The sequence below is a fragment of the Diceros bicornis genome, chromosome 26 (genome assembly GCF_020826845.1).
Source record: "Diceros bicornis minor isolate mBicDic1 chromosome 26, mDicBic1.mat.cur, whole genome shotgun sequence".
Classification (NCBI taxonomy): domain Eukaryota; kingdom Metazoa; phylum Chordata; class Mammalia; order Perissodactyla; family Rhinocerotidae; genus Diceros; species Diceros bicornis.
In genome coordinates, this window is record NC_080765.1 from 13,540,669 (window position 1) to 13,556,383 (window position 15,715).

General features: G+C 60.0%; 1 protein-coding gene across 3 annotated transcripts in view; it reads left to right on the forward strand.

The window, feature by feature from the left end:
- Positions 1–5,489: 5,489 nt before the first annotated feature.
- ADAP1 (ArfGAP with dual PH domains 1) overlaps positions 5,490–15,715 on the forward strand; it is a 73,526-nt gene continuing 63,300 nt past the window's right edge. Inside the window, exon 1 of one of the 3 annotated variants that reach the window (XM_058569448.1) lies at positions 5,490–5,586. Coding sequence is in view for 1 of the 3 variants with exons in the window: in XM_058569450.1 (XP_058425433.1) it covers positions 11,368–11,449 (82 nt within the window). In the remaining 2 variants the exon portion in view is untranslated. Of the gene's footprint in view, positions 5,587–11,263; positions 11,450–15,715 lie in introns of those variants that run through there. The other 2 variants (XM_058569450.1, XM_058569447.1) reach the window with 2 other exon arrangements.

Below are 15,715 nucleotides of genomic sequence, written 5' to 3' on the forward strand. Positions count from 1 at the left end.
CTCTGCAGGCTCTGGAAAGAGTCATTTCCCTGCCTTTTCCAGCTTCTAGAGGCACCTGCCTTCTGTGGCCTGTGTGCCTGTCCTCCATCCTCAGAGCCGGCAGCATGGCATCTGCTCCCTGACCCTGCTACCATCCTCACATCACCTTCTCTGACTCTGGCCCCCACCTCCCTTCTAGGGATCCCCTCGATGACATTGCCCACCCGATAATCCAGGATCGTCTCCCATCTCAAGATCCCTAATTCAACCACCGCTGCAAAGTCAGATGCACAGGTTCCGGGGACGGGGACATGGATATCTCTGCCATTAGTTTGCCCACCACACCTCCCCGGCCCGTGAAGAACCCCAGCAGTGATTTGGGATGGGAACGTGGGCGACAGCATCAGGTCCTTGAGCAGCTGGTTGGTGAGGAGCTCAGCGCGTGTCCGTGCCTGGGGAAGGCTGGGCCCTGCCCCAGAGGACACGTGCTCCCGGGCAGCTGTGGGCCTTTGTCTTCATTATCCACAGCAACCCAATCCTGGTCGAATTTTCTCAGAGCTGAGTTTAAATCCCATGCTTTTCTAAAATCTGTGGCCCTGGCTGTGCTGCTATGTCTTGCTGGCAAATAACAGAGTGGGTGTGTCCTAAATAATAAACAGTCGGAGGGTCAAAACCAGCAGTTGCCTGTGTGACCTGGTCCCCCCTCCCGTGAAGTGTTGGTCTGTCTAGACATCTAGTTTTATATGGATAGGGGATGCTTGGAATCCTGTACAGCAAGTGTTCATGATGCCTGGCCAAGTGACATGTTGTTGGCGATATGTGGCTTTCTTGTATTTTTCTTTATGACAAGCATGTATCATTTTTATAGAAACAATAAAATCATTAGTTTAAAAAAGCTTATTGTGTTTAGTGTAATTTTATATCATCTATAAATTACATGCCTGTGGCTGTAATTGTATATTGTCTGTAAATACAGCCCAGTTTATTTTTCCTGGTCAAACTGACCTGGTGTATGCGTTTGAATGCAACACGGCCCCTGCTGGCGTCTGCAGAGCGTGTGGGGCTGGCCCAGGGGCAGCCTGATATCACTCACTAGTGGTCAGTATCGGCCCTTTGAGGGAGGGACAGTGGCGGTCCGCTCTTGTTTCCCGTGCAGGAAGCCTCGATCGTGGTCACAGAGTGGGCCCTTAAGGACTCCCCCACACAAGACCTTCTTTCCACCCACGGTGCCCGTGTTATGCTGGTCTTCACTGGTGAAGAAGAGCGCCTATCTGTGGTGTCATTCCACCACCTGCTGCTGGGGTTTGTCTTTAGCAAGATTAGACTTTTATGGATGAGAAAGCAGGGATTTTATTATTGCAGGAGACATTAAAGAACTTTTGTTAAGCCACGGAACAAGTGACTTGGTCAGAGTACTGTGAATACAATTACGAATCTCCAGTCTCTTCTGGAGGAATGGAATCAAATTTCACAGCTGCGAGGGCACCGAGCGTTAGAAACTATGGATAACTATCCATCAGCTTATTTTCATTAGGGAACACACACCACATGGCTATGCCCACCATGCACTACGAGCCGTCCTGACCCCACCGTCATGTGGAGTTTGCTGGGCGCCCGGGAAGGTGGGAGTTGTGGGTAGCATCTGCTCCTGTGTTGTGGTTCTGTTTGAACTGCTCCTCTGCTGGCCCACGTGGGCGGGGAGGATCGGGAATGCTCAAGGTCAGGTTGGAGCAGGTCCCTCCTGATGCTGGACTTACAGGGTCAGAGTGGTGCAGGGCCCTTGCAGACCTGCAGGTGGGTTGAGCTCCTGTCTGCAGCTGCTGGAAAGTCATGAGAATTTCTTACCAGAGCGCAGGCCTCAGGCCTCTCCTCCCCTCGCCCATGGAGGACTCTCCAGCCTCTGTGTCCCAGTTAGCTCTTTTGTCACCCTTGGCAGGGCTGTCTTTCTAGAACAGGGCTCGTCTCCCTGGGTCTGCTTCACCACCTCTGGCTTCCTGCAAAGTCAGGTGTGGTCCACCTCTCCCTCCCTGGGCCACAGGGGAGCCCCTAGCCTCATGCAGAGGAGGGGGCAGCTCCAGTTCTGTGCAGGCCCCAGGCAGTGCGGACGAGGGTGGCTCTGAGATCACAGTGGACAGAGGAGGCCTACAGGTCCTGTGACAGGAGAGAGCCAGCCCCAGGAACCATCCTTTGAGGCTGGGCCATGGGTGGGAGAAAAACCTCCAAGCTCTGCTGCGGATGACCCAACGGGCAGCTCGGAGCTCAGGCTGCGCAGTCTGGCCTGGCCCCGGGCACAGTGGCAGCTGGTCAGCAGAGCAGCTGTCCTGAGACCGATGTCTGGACCAGGCCGGAGCAGGCTTCTCTGCTCCCAGAGGGGGTGGAGCGAGCATCCGGTGGCATGTTGTCTATAATTACACTGACCCTGCCCGGTTCCACGTTGGGCGTCGGCCAGCCTCCAACAGCCCCTCCAGCGTTGTCACCAGGGGCTTCCAGTCCCTGGCACAGGCTAGGGGTCGGGATTTGGGGGCAGGGCAGCCATCCCCTGGCAGAGGGACCGCGCCAGGCCGGCTGCTTCTCAGGAGCACTGCTGTCATCTCTCGCACACACACTCGCACACTCAGGCTCGCTCCACACAGACCATTCACTGGCCCCGTGGGTGCTGTGCTCTCTGGTGTACCTGCATGTGCTCACTCTCTTCCCCCAACCCGCCCCTCCCTCCTCCTCCTGGTGGACACCCCTAGTTCCTCCAGCCCAGGCCTCATTGTCCCCCCGGCTGTGAAGGGTTCTCAGCTCCAGGGAGGGGCTGTGGTCAGCCTTACTGACACAGGTGGAGGGCCGGGGTGGGGGCCAGGCTGGAGGCACCCAGTGATGTCTGTGGAACCCGTCACTGTTGTCTAGCACTGCGGATGCAGCCGGAGGACGATCAGACGGTGGACTGAGTGTGCCCGCGACTGCCTGGAATACTATCTCTCACCTTATATAAAGTAGATGCCCTGGTCGTCCTAGTGTCTTATCATTTACCTTTTTTTTTCCTGAAATTGGAAGGTATCAGACAGAATCCTAGTTACCGGAAGTTGTGGGTTTACTGCTGAGCTCTGGAGAGGGCCCATGGGGACCATGGAGTGCCTTGTTCTCGAGTCTCATCCTGGCTTTCTCTGGAGTTTGGGTGCACACCTGTCTCAGAAGCATGGGGTCGGCCCTGGCCCCTCAACCATGGTCATGGCCAGGGAGACTCGGCCCTGCTGGGAGTACGCTGTGGAGTTGCCGGGACTGACTGTACAAAGACTTCCCCTGGGTAGGCCCCTCGTACCCTCAGAAGGAATTTTCATCTCCGCCTCCCTGCGGTTCTGCCCTGGCCTGCCTCCAGCACAGCTCCTGCTCTGATCAGCCGGCTGTGACCTCTCCGGGCCCCGTGGGAGGGGGGTTTCAGGTGGAGCTATAGTAATAGGGGGCTGCAGCAGCTGGGCTGGGCACCGCTGCTCTTCCTGTCCCGGGACCCCTCCACGTGACTCCTCAAGGGGACCTGCTTGGGCTTCCTCACGGCACAGCGGCCTCGGGGCTCCAGCAAGAGGGTGCAGCCAGCCGGTGGGGGGAGGGTGGGCTAAGTTCAGGGGAGAGACATAGACCCACCCCCTCTCCAAGGAGAAGAATGTGCAGAACATGTCCACAGGTTTTGAACTGCCACACCGTCTAGGGAGTGTTCATGGCAGAGCAGGGTTTCCCTGGAGTGAGAGGCCAAGGGCCAGGCCCTTGCTCCTGGAGCAAGAGATGCTCAGCCAAACCCTAGAGAAAGCCAGGAGTTCAGAGGAGACTCAGGAACAATGGGGTGCTCCCCGGTCCCCGTTCCCTGCAGCCCCTCTCCAGGGCTCAGCAATAAATCCACAACTTCCAGTAGCTTCCAGGGCCTCCCATTAGCCGGGGTTCTGCTTGCTACCTTCCACGTTGGGATTTACAGATCCAGCCACGATGAGAACTCTGAGCTGCTGCGGGGACGTCCCGTGTTTCTGATGGAAGCTTTCTGAATGTGAAGGGAATGGTGCATTTGGGCCCCAGGGACAGAGCGCAGCCTGGAGATGGAAGCTTCAGGCTACAGAGAGCAGGACCGGGGGAAGCTCCCAAGGGGGCTGGGCAGTGTTGGAAGCATGTGGATGGGTGAGGGGGCTGGGCTGGGGACACTCCTGGGGAGGGTCTCTCCTCCAGCCATCTGTGGTGCTGGGGGACAGATCCTTCTGAAGGTGCTGGGCTGGGTTAGCACTTTGGGGGACAGACCGGGCCACCGCATTACAAAAGCCCAGCGATTGGGGCGGGCTACCCACTCAGAGGAAACCCGCTCTCCTTTCCCTTCTTCCCGCTGACCAGCGGGACAGCGGCATCTTGCGGACAGAAGGTGGTGGTGTGGCGGCCCCTGCCAGATGGTGGCGGCACCACAGCACCTGAAGAGTGTCGCAGGAGGGGACAGTGTGTGCAGCGGGCCCTACAGTCTGGGAACTAGAGATAGGACCAGGGCTGTGCGCCCTCAGACCCCAGATCTTCCTGACACGACTCTGGGCTGGGGCTTGGGGACTCTGAGAGCAGGGAGCCCCAGCTGGGGCCATCAATGCCCTGACCACCACCTCTGTGCCAACACCCCATCATGTCAGGGCAGCACAGAGCAGTTGCCCACTGCACGCCTGGTACCACGGGGGTCAGTGATGGGTGGCGGGGGGCTCCCGTCCACACCCACAGACTGCGTGCACACGGGCAGAGGCTGCAAGTGACAGACGTAAGAGCTGGGTCCTGAGGCAGCTTTCCCAAGGAGACCTCACGGAGACATGGGGGGGTTGGAAGGGGGAGCCAGGGGAGGGCTGTGCCAGGGCAGACCACCTGTGGGCAGCACTGCCTCGGGCTGCCCAGCCCCTAGGGCCCGGCCTGGGGTGCAGGAGTCTACTAGGCCATGGGCTTCTGAGGCATGTGGCCCTGAGAGAGGCCTGGACGTGACCGTGGGGCCCAGGTTTCCGGAGACCACCCTGGCCGGTTAGCCCTCACTGGGCTGCAAGCCGCCCCAAACTTAGTTTCAAACAACTGCACTTTGTGGCTACCGTTCCCTCGGCTCTGGGATGGGCTGTGCTCGGCGGCTGTTCTTGCCAAGTAGTACCTGAGGCCGCGTCACTTGAGGCCACGCACTTGGGTGGCCGCACCCAAGCTGGGAGGACTCCAGCAGCTGAGGCTGAGAGAGCCGGCCCAGGCTTTGCCCCTCTCTGGGCTCTCTCCATGTGGTCTCTGCAGCGTAGTGGCTTCAGGAAAGCTGGGCTTCATACCTGACTGCTCAGGCTCCCAAGGAGAGAGAGCAAGAGAGAGATATAGAGAGACAGAGACAGAGACGAACACAGAGAGAGAGAGAGACAGAGAGACAGAGATAGAGACGGAGAAAGAGACAGACACAGAGAGAGAGTGCACACGCCAGGTGGAAGCTGCATCCTGTTCTGACCTGGCCTCAGAAGTCACGGGGTGTCCTGCAGCCTTCCTGTGCTGGTTGGGGCAGTCACAAGCTCCCCCAAATTCAAGGTGAGAACGTAGATCCCACGTCTCAATGGGAGGTGGAGGAATATCAGTCATGTTCTGGAAGATGAGGTAGGAGGGAAGATAGAGAGATGAAGGATGGATGGCTGGATGGGTGGATGGGACGGGGATAGACAGAGGGACCCTCTCTGGAAGATACAAGCCCCATGTCCAGTGCCCCGTCCAGTCGCCCCCGTCTGAGGTCCGTGCTGCCATGCTGGTTCATGGACTCGGTGGCAGCAGACCCGGCTCAGAGGCAGGCAGCATGGTCTGCAGTGTGGAGAACCTGATGAACTGTGTGTTGCTCCCACACCTTCCTCCCTGTGCTCTCTCAGGCTGCAAGGCTTCTCAGCCTCCTCTGTCTGCGGAGGGGGTGAGGGGGGTCCCTGCTGCTCGTCTTGGCCTCAGACCTGTGATCTGATCCTGGAGACTACCCTCGTGAGCTGTGTGACCCATTGCCTCCCAGCCTCAGTCTCCCCATCCGCCAAGGGGCGTGATACCAGCCTCTCATAGGGCTGCTGAGGGGGGATGAAGGACCCCCTTGATTCCGTGGGGGCCAAGTGGGCTCAGCACAGGGGCCTGTGACGCCAGGTTCAGAGCACAGACATGAGAAACACGTTCTCATGCTCAGTTCTTATTTAAACACAGTGGAAAACACTTCCCAGATCTGGGGACCCGTGTGGATAGGACTCATCAGCAGAGTCACACAGTATTTGTCCTTCTGCAACTGGTTTATCTCACGGAGCATCACGTTTTCAAGGTTCATCCCCATTTAGCAGGTGTTGGTGCCTCATCCCTTTGTGTGGTTGAACAGTATTCCATCACGTGGACACACCACGTTGTGTTATCCTTCATCCATTGGTGGGCACTTGGGTTGTTTCCACCTTTGGCTGTTGTGAGTGACGCTGCTGTGAGCACTCACGTACTGATCTTTGAGGGGGTGTGTGTTTTCGTTCCTCTCGGGTATGTCCCCAGGAGTGGACTGGCTGGGTCACATGGTGTCTCTGGGTTTAACCGTTTGAGGAACCGCCAGACTGTTCCCACTGCGGCTGCACCATCTTACAGCCCACAGCTTGTATGAGGGTCCTGACTTCTCCACATCCTTGCCGACCCTTGTCATCTTCTGTCTTTAAGTCCTCGCTGTCCCAATGGGTGGGGGGAGTCTCCTGGCGGTCCTGATGTGCGTTTCCCTGAAGACTGATGGTGTCGAGCAGCTTCTCATGTGCCTCTTGGCCGTCTGTATGTCTTCCTTGAAGAAATGTCTGTTCAGATCCTTTTCCCGTTGTTGAATTTGGTCACTTGTCTTTTTATTACTGACTGGTAAGAGTTCTTTATAAGGGAATTTTTTTGAGTTGCACCTATTTGCATGTGAACTTAGAATCCACAGCTCCGTGGTGATTGCTGGAAGGGAGCAGGGCCAGGGAAAGGGCACAATCCCCTGGTCCTATGGTGGATCTCACCTTTCTCCCCAAACCTGAAAGTGGCAGCCACCCCCAGAAGACCTGTCCCCATTGGTGCCCACCCTGTCCCAGTGAAGGTGACTGCCTGAAGAGGCTTCAGCTGCGGGGTCAGGCGCCCATCCGTCCTGGCAGGAGAGAGCGCTGCCTCAGGGGGCCTGAAGAGCCTTCCAGACCCACGCTCCTCTCGTGCCAGATGCCGTTTCTCTTTGGGAAACCAAGAAAAATATATTTTTAAATGGCTCCAAACCCACTAAGCAAACCTTGGCACCCCCACCTCCACGGAGAGGCCCCACCCCTGCATGTCATCTTTGGGGACCCCCCTGGAGACCCCCGCCTTACGAGCGGGTTTCTGGGGCTAGTGCCACTCCCAGACAATGGTGTGGAACCATCTTCGGTCCCAGGGACCCATCTGGCCCCCGCTCCCTGCTCTGCCTTACTTCAGGCTGTGAATTATTGATGCTGAGGGAGGTGCGCTCTGTACTGCCATGTTTATTTGCGTTTAAGCCTCTCTTGTGCAAAGCTCCTGAGTAAGGTTGCCGTGTCGTGGATCATCTTTCTTTTTGGTTTCTCTGTTTCTCTTTTTGTTGGGGGTGGGGCTGGAGGCTGAGCAGTGGCTGCAGGAATTGCATTGCATGAGGGCTTACTTTAAAACAGGAACTGTCCCCAGCCACACCAGGAAGCTATACCCTGTGGCCAGGCACGTCTCGTCTTGCATTTTAGCGGCCTTCTTCATGCCATCACCACCCTTCTGGGGGTCTGGCTCCCTGAGGATCGTGCTTGCTCTCCTTGGGCTCCCCCGACACTTGGGCGCCCAATGGAGGGCTGATTCCGGGGGACTGACACTCACTGAATCCCCAGCTCCCCCACTCCTGGGAAGACCTGCAGGGGTCCCTTCTGGGGTCTGGCATGGAGCAGGCCCAGGGAGGAGGGAGGGCAAGGGCAGAAGGATGTGGCCACAGCCCTGCCAGACAAGGGCCAGAGGAGGGAGTGAGGCTCCGGGAGGGTTCTGGGCTGAATCAGGTGGGCCTGGGCTGGTTCCTTCTCTGTGCCCGTCTTGCCCAATGCCACCCTGGGACCTTGTGGTCGCTCAGCCTAAGAGCCACGATGTGTCTGTGGGAGGGCCTGAGGGTGGGGTCTGGTTCTGGAAGGCAGCACCCACTGTCTACCCCTCCCATCCTAGGGCCAGTGCTAATTCAACCCAAACCCACCATTTCATGCCAGTGGGCACTGGCAGGGGAGGTGGACACTTCCTCTGCTGGGTGCCCTCAGGGCCCCTGTCTCCTCCCCTAATCAGACGGTGAGCTCCTCAGACTTACCAGGGGCTCTGAATGCAGCAGGTGCTCGATGCGTACTGTCAAGGGGAGGGGTCTGGGGCCACCCCCTAGTCCTGGGGAAGGAAGGGCACAGCTGCCCAGAAAGCCGTTGCCCATGTCAACGAGCATTCGCTGAGCACTGCCTGTGTGCCCGGGGTTGTGCTGGGCCGTGGGTGGGCGAGACTGACCCTCACGCTGGCCACCTCCTCTGGGCTCGGTGCGTCCCCTCCATCTCAGGCAGGAGTGCCAAACCCCACCTGATTACAGAATTTCCTCACGATCTGGAGACAACAGGTGTCAGGGCAGAAGAAGAGCCGATGGTGGCAGGCAGTTGAGGGGCAGCACCCACGGTCTCCAGGTGTCCAGGGAAGGGGTCACCTCTGCAGGGAAGGGAGCCTGGCAGGGCCCCCGTCAGTGGCCCATGGAAAGTGGCTGCTCTGCTGAGAGAGGCTGAGTGCCAGGCTGAGGGCAGGGCCCATCACCTCCCAGGGGCCCTGGCCTGGCCTGACCCCTGGAATGCTTCATCCATCTCACTCCTTCCCTGGGCAGAGCCAGCCCTGCCTCTGCTGAGATGCCCCAGGGGCTGGGGGCAGGGGCCCTGGTCTCACCTTGCAGTTACCTACCCGAGTTGCCCATGGACCTACCGTGTGTGGACTCCCCTGTGCCGAGGGGATGCTGGGGGAGACAGACCTGCCCTCAAGGAGCTCACTGCCTGGGGGCTGCTCAGCGTGGCTGAGTGGTCATCGGCAGGTGGGCATCAGGTCTTGTCTAGGCCCCTACCCAGGCCCAGAAGATGCCTGAGTAATTAGGACTGGGGGGCCTTTGCTCGGCCTTGCAGGCCAGGGACAGCTGGTAAGGGGGCCGAGAGGCAGGGAGAGCAGGCAGCTCAGAGACCAACAGGGCTTGCTGGCAGGTGGGCTGTGAGCAAGAGAGGAGGCCTCCCCGTGCAGATCCCTCACCAGCCCCGAGGACCCTGAGCCACCCTTGGCCAGCCCTTACCTGGGTCCAGCCCACCCTGGGCTGTGCTGTCACCTTCTGGGTTCTGTGTGAGTCCTGTACTCCCATACCCTGGCCCTGACAGCAGCCAGTGGGGACCAGTGGGGACCCCCAGGATGGCTGCCCTCCAGCCTGGAAGCCCGGAACAGGGACCGCAGGTCTCGGCAGCTCTCCTCTCTTGGGAATCTGTTTCATGTCCTAACTTCTCTTCTCGAATCCTCGCTCCCTCCCACCTCCCTGGACGAGGTCAAGGCCTCCTTAGTTGGTGTAATGACTGCCCTCTGGGCCCTCAGATGACCCACCAGGGTGCCGGTCTCTCTGTCACACAGTTATATGTTCATCCCAGTCCTGCCACGTAGAAGCCACGTGTGGCCTAGGGCAAGTGATTGAATTCCTTCATGCTTCAGTTTCCCCATCTGTAAACTGGGGGTTAAATAAGAAAATACATGTAAGGGGTTCTAATGCCTGTCCATAGCTGTACTGTTGTTATTATTAACATTGGTCTGTCCTCATTAGGTGGCATTCTCCACGCTCGTGCTGTGTGGCAGATTCTGACTCTGGCATGGGGACCCAGAGATGAAAATGCCACCTGTCCCTACCCAGAAAAGCTCCAGTCTGATGGCGAGGAAGACGTGTGACCAGTTAAAGCACACAGTGCCACAGGACTCGGGATTTAGACATGCAAACCAAAGCAGGCTCTCACCTCTGCCTGCAAGATGGGCAAGGCTCTGGAAGCCGTGATGCTGTGTTGGCCAGAGCACCGGGAGCCGCACTCACGCAGCCTCAGTGGAGGCCAGTTGCAGGATCCATCCCCAATTTAAATGCCCTGCTGCTCCTTGTCCCAGAGGTTCCACCGAAACACTTGCAGAGATGTTGGTTGTGGACTAGGGCAGGCTGTGCAGCCTTTCTGTGATTCTGACCAACTGAAAATGCCCAAAATGCCCCTCAGCCAGCAACTGGGTGGACAAGTTATGGTCCAGCTGAGCTTTGAGTAGCATGCAACCATACCAAAAAACCCCAGAGGCAGATGGGAAGGAATAGGGACTCCCTTGGTGTTCCAATAGGCTTCGGACCATTCTGGAAGGATGCTACGAGATTGTTGGCCATGGTTGGCTCAGACTCGCCAGGGGCGGGGCTGGGAAAGGTAGTAATTTTCCTGTCTGGTACTGTTTCAATTAGTTTTTATCAAGATGTATCCTTGCATTCACAATTTAAGAAGAAAATGGAAAGAACTTGAAACAATGCAGGAGCATGCAGAGGAGAAAACACCTTTTTGTTGCCTGTCCATCTTTTTGTTGCACCTCCATCTCTCCCCATGTCACACTAGTGTGTTGTTCCCTGGCCTCCTGATGCAGGAGAGCTTTATCCTGTCCCTGCCGTGGATGGAGGGTGGGGGCCCTTCTTCCAACTGAGCCCACGGACACTGGAGCTTGTCACCCGCTAGCCATCTCCTCCCAGGGCAGGGATGGTGTGAGCCCCCAGTCCCCAGCGCTGGGCATGCACCCCTTCCTTCAGCAATTCCCAGGGTGCCCACTGGGAATGGTGCGCAGCCTGGGGGGCGCACAGTAGGTGTCCAGGCGCCGTTTCAGGCCCGAATGACTGCACGGATGACCCCAGCCGGGCTGGCAATTATTTGGTTCCTTCAAGCCCCCACCACCAGTGTGGCTGGCGGCATTGTGCCGGGGCAGGTGGCACGCTGTGCCCGGATAGGGGTGGGCGGCGGCGGGGAGCCCTCCCTGGGCGCGTCCCCGGGGCCCGCGGGCTGGGGGCGCCGGGCCGGGCGGAAGGAGGCCGTCCGCCCGCCCGCCCGCGCCGCTGGGGGCCGCCCGCGGGCCGCGCCGGCCAGAGCGCGCCGTGCACCCCGGGCCCCGCGCTGGCACACGCTCGGCGGCCGCGGCGGCGACACGAGCGGCGGCGGCGGCGGAGCCGGGCCGGGCGGGAGGAATGCGGAACCGGCGCGCGGGCTGAGGCCGCCCAGGATGGCGCAGGGGCGGCGGCGGCGGGCGGCCTGTGCGGGGCTCTAGCGCGGCGGGGCGGACGCTCCTAGCCCGGCCCCGGCCTCGCGGGCGGGCGGCATCGCGGCCATGGCCAAGGAGCGGCGGAGGGCCGTCCAGGAGCTGCTACAGCGGCCGGGGAACGGGTACTGTGCTGACTGCGGCGCCCCGGGTAGGTGCGGGCCGGGGGGGTGCGAGCCAGGTGGGTGCGGGGCCTGGCTGGGTGCGGGCTTGGGTGGGTGCGCCCAGGGTAGGTGCTGGTCTGGGTGGGTGCCGGCCTGGATGCTCGCCTCAGGGCCCGGGAGGGGTGCTGCGGCGCCTGCGTGGCTGGGGGTGCGGGCCGCGCTGCTTGGTCCCCGCTCGGGTGGGGCGCGGGCCCGGCGTGCACCTGCGGGGACCCGGACGTCGCCTGCCCTCGGCCCCAGGCCTGAGGCTGTGTCGCCTACCCTCCCCCCCAGGCTGCGTGTCTCGCTGTCACCCGGGGACCGCCGCCGCGTTGCGAAAGCCGGGGCTCCGCAAAGAAAGAGGAAATCGCGGCGGGCGACCGGCTGCAGGGGGAGAACGGTCGAGCCGGCCGGCGGGCTTCCGTGCGTGGGTGTGGGGTCCACCTGGCTCCCTGCCACTTGGAGGTGACGTCATGGGCCTCCCCCTGGAGCCACCCTCGTGCACCCAGCAGGAGGAGGAAGCCCCGGCCGCCTCCACGTGGACCCGGTGGGAGCGAGCTCCCCTCCCCCAGCCCCACGCCCAACTGCTCTGGGGCAGGTGGCTGGTTCAGGTGGGGCAGGGGGCAGGTGCGACTCGGAACAGGCACTCGGTCCACCTGCACTTCATCCTGCCGGCAGGCATCTCCTGGACTTTGCTCCCGGGTGGCCACTGCTCTGGGGTGATTTCCAAGGCGCTAGTGTCCTGGGGTGCTTCCTCTTCCTTCCTGGGGCAACTCGTCCTGCCTTGGCAGGAACAGGAAAGGCTGGGCTCTCAGACCAGCAGGACTCTGTTTCCCAGCAGGCAGCCCCTGGCTGGTCCTCTGCAGGTCGGGGCCTGGGGGGCCGTGGGGAGTGGGCAGGCACAGCCCCTAGAGGCTCACCTGTTCATGCCCCCACCCTGGAGGGTGGCCTAACTCAGGGGCTGTCCCCCAGGCACTCCAGAGGTCACTGGACACTCCACTGGGGGCTCCTAGTCTGAGCCCCTTAGAACAAACCTAGCACCATGGAGTGGCCGAGGCCCCCCAGAGAGGGAAGGTGGGAAGACACTGCATCTGTCCCAAGACACCTGTTTGAGATGCACAGCCTCTGGATACCCCCAAAATAGGACCCAGTCCCCAGCTCTGCCCTGTTGCCCACCCCCTGGGCTGGGAGGGGTCTCTGACAGCCCCAGGTCCTAGCAATCGTCTGGTTGGCCGCTTGAGTGTCCCAGAGAGGAGGCAATGACAGGCTTTTCTGGAAGCCGGGCAGGCTGAGACGGCCTTTCCCGCTCCCGCCTCGTGCACACAGGACAGCACTGGGCCCGCCCCGGCGGTGCGGTGGGGGCGGCAGTGCCATCGCTGCTGTGCGCTGCTTCTGCCAGCTGGGCTCACCCCAGACTCTCCCCACCCCCCTTTCCCAGACCTGTATTTCCACTTGTCCAGGAAAGCTGGCCATGCCAGGGCGAGGTCGGTGAGAACAGGTGGTCAGCACGGCCCGCTCTCAGGCTTGGCCTGGGGAGATGAGGGCCCTGACCCTCTCCTTCCTGGCCGCACTGCCCAGGAGCGGCTTCTTTGGACCAGAGCCTCCCTCCAGCCACTTCTGGGCCCCCCAGCCTCGCAGGAGGGAGAGGGGTCTTCCTTGGCATGGTGGGCCCTGCAGCTGCCATGCCCAGCCCACCCAGTGGGGCCAGGGGCCATTGCCCCGAGGCAGGCACGCTGGGCTCTGGAGCAGTCAGCTCTCGAGGAGCCCAGCTTTCCCTGGCCTTGGGCCAAGCCTCTCATTTTTCAGAATTGGCCCATGACATCAGCATCTTGCCTCCTCTGTCTGGTAGCCCTGTAGAGCAGGCGAGATGTGGGCAGTTGCCTCCATTTTACAGCTGGGGAGACTGAGGCCTTGAGAACTTGAGCTGTCTTAGGGGACTTGGTGCCTCAAAGGCAGACCAGGTCTCCTGACGCCAGCCCCAGCCCCAGCCCCGCCTGCTCTGCTGTGCCCGCTTCCGGCCTTCTGCCCTGCTCCACAGGGTCAGGAGATGAGACCTGCTGCCCTTCTTCCCCCTTGTGACCCCGTGCAATGCCGCCCATGGTCTCTGCTTCTCGGCTGAAGCCCATGTGGTCTGTGCATGTTCTGTGCCACTGTGGGGTGCCTCTGGGGCCTCCTGTCCCTGCTGTGGCCCAGATGGGTGACTGGGGGCCACGCTGGCATTGATGGGGGCAGCAGGAGGGATGGTGTGTCACATGGACTGGCTCATGGCTGCTCTTCCCGACCACAGCTAGCCAGGAGCAGGGCATCCTGGAGTGGGGTCCATGTGGCGTTGGCTCTGACAGCAGGGCACAGGATGGGCCTGGGCTGCCTCTAATCTCTAGGCCTGGGGTTTTTTGGAGTAGACATGGGAAGACCTGGCCAGCTGGCCATGTGAGGGCGGCTGGGAGGGAGGCAGTCTGGGGGGTCCCTGCATCTCCCACAGGACCTGCTCCCGATCCTCCCCATTATGTGCCCCAATGCGGACTCCCCGTCTCACAGTCTCCCAGAGGGGATATCCTCACTACAGGCCTGGGTGGGTGGGGGCACCTGGGTCCATTCCTCTGCAAGGCCTGAGTGGGGGTCCCTGTCCCGGGCAGGCGGTGCCTCGGCACTTCCTCCAAGTTGCCTACCTAGTTGGCACAAATGACAGAGTCTCCCCTTTGAGCCTGGGGTCTGATGCCCCAGAGGGACGGGGGTCTCAGCTTTTTCACTGGGTTGGCAGGTGGGTGACAGTTTTTTGGTACTTTGATGCCTGTCACCTGGCTGTCTGACTCGCCCAGAGCAGCAGGTGAAACCAATTCTGAGAGCACCTGGGCCTTCCAATGTGTGAGGTTTGGGCTCAGCAAGGAAATCTTCATTTCTGACAAGACACACGGTCTGGGGCGACTGTGTGGAGACTCTCCTGCTCCGGGCGTGTTTTCCATAGCCAGGACTGAAGAGTGTCTGTGTGTGAGTGGCCCAGGGGACCAGTCCTCAAGGCTCGGCCAGGACTGGAGTATGTGCCTGCAAGGCCGAGGCGATGAACTCGGAGCAGGAGCTCCTCACTCAAGCCCGGAAGGCTTCAAGGCAGAGGTGACTTTTCAGAAATTGCTGTAGGCCAGGCCAGGAGCATCTTAGTGAGAGGAATTGCAGGAATTTGGCCTAGTTTAGGAGAGGGTCCCCTGAGTGTGTGGCTGGCAGGGGCTGCTGAGGGGTGGCCTGGGCAGACAGTCCCCCCATCCCTGGGGCAGCAGCTCACCTAGTTTTAGATTAAAAAACTTTTTCTTTTATTCTGGCAAAATATAAATAATATAAAAGTTATTTTAAGTGTGCAGCTCAGTGGCATTAAGTACATTCACATTGTTGTGCAGCCGTCACCACCATCTATCCCCAGAAGTCTTTTCATTCTGTAAATCTGGAACTCCATCCCCATTAAACAACAACCCTGTCCCCCTCCTCGAGCCCCTGGCACCCACCATCTGCTTTCAGTCTCTGTGAACCTGACTCCTCCAGGGACCTCATATGAGTGGAACCCTACAGGATTTGTCCTTTTGTGGCTTATGTCGCTCAGCACAATGTCCTCAAGGTTCATCCGTGTTGTAGCATGTGTCAGAATTTCCTTCCTTTTTAAGTCTGAAGAATATTCCCTTGTGTGGATGGACCACCTGTGTTGATCCATTCACCCGCCAAGGGACACCTGGGTTGTTTCCACCTTTTGGCAATCGTGAATAGTGCTGCTGTGAACATGGGTGTGCAAGTATCTGTTTGCGTGCCTGCTTTCAAGTGGAATTGCTGGTCACATGGTGATTCTATGTCTGACTGATTGGGGAACCTCCAGACTGTTCTCCTTACCTGGTTTTGTGCTTGGGCCGCAGGCCAGCAGGACCCTCGTGCCTGCCCATCCTGCGGCCAGGTATGGTGGGCTGGTGCTGACAACGAGTGGTGCCCAGGGCTGGGAGGAGCTGGAGCCTTTCCCTCTGCCCGTGTGTTGGGTGTCCTGGCCCTGACCAGCTGCCCTCACCTCCCTCCTAGCTTGCGCCCCCCACCCCAGCGGGAGAGGCATGGCACCCCTGTCTGTGATGCTGGCGGAGAGTCACTCAGCTGAGGTACCCCAGAGTGGGCTCCCTGAGCTGCTGGGTTGACTGGGGCGCAGGCCAGCCTCTCTCTGCACACAGGCGTGTGAGCTGGGCCTGCACTCTGGATGCATCTTGGGTAGGGGGTGACATTGCCCCTGACCCCAGGCCCCACACTGCTAG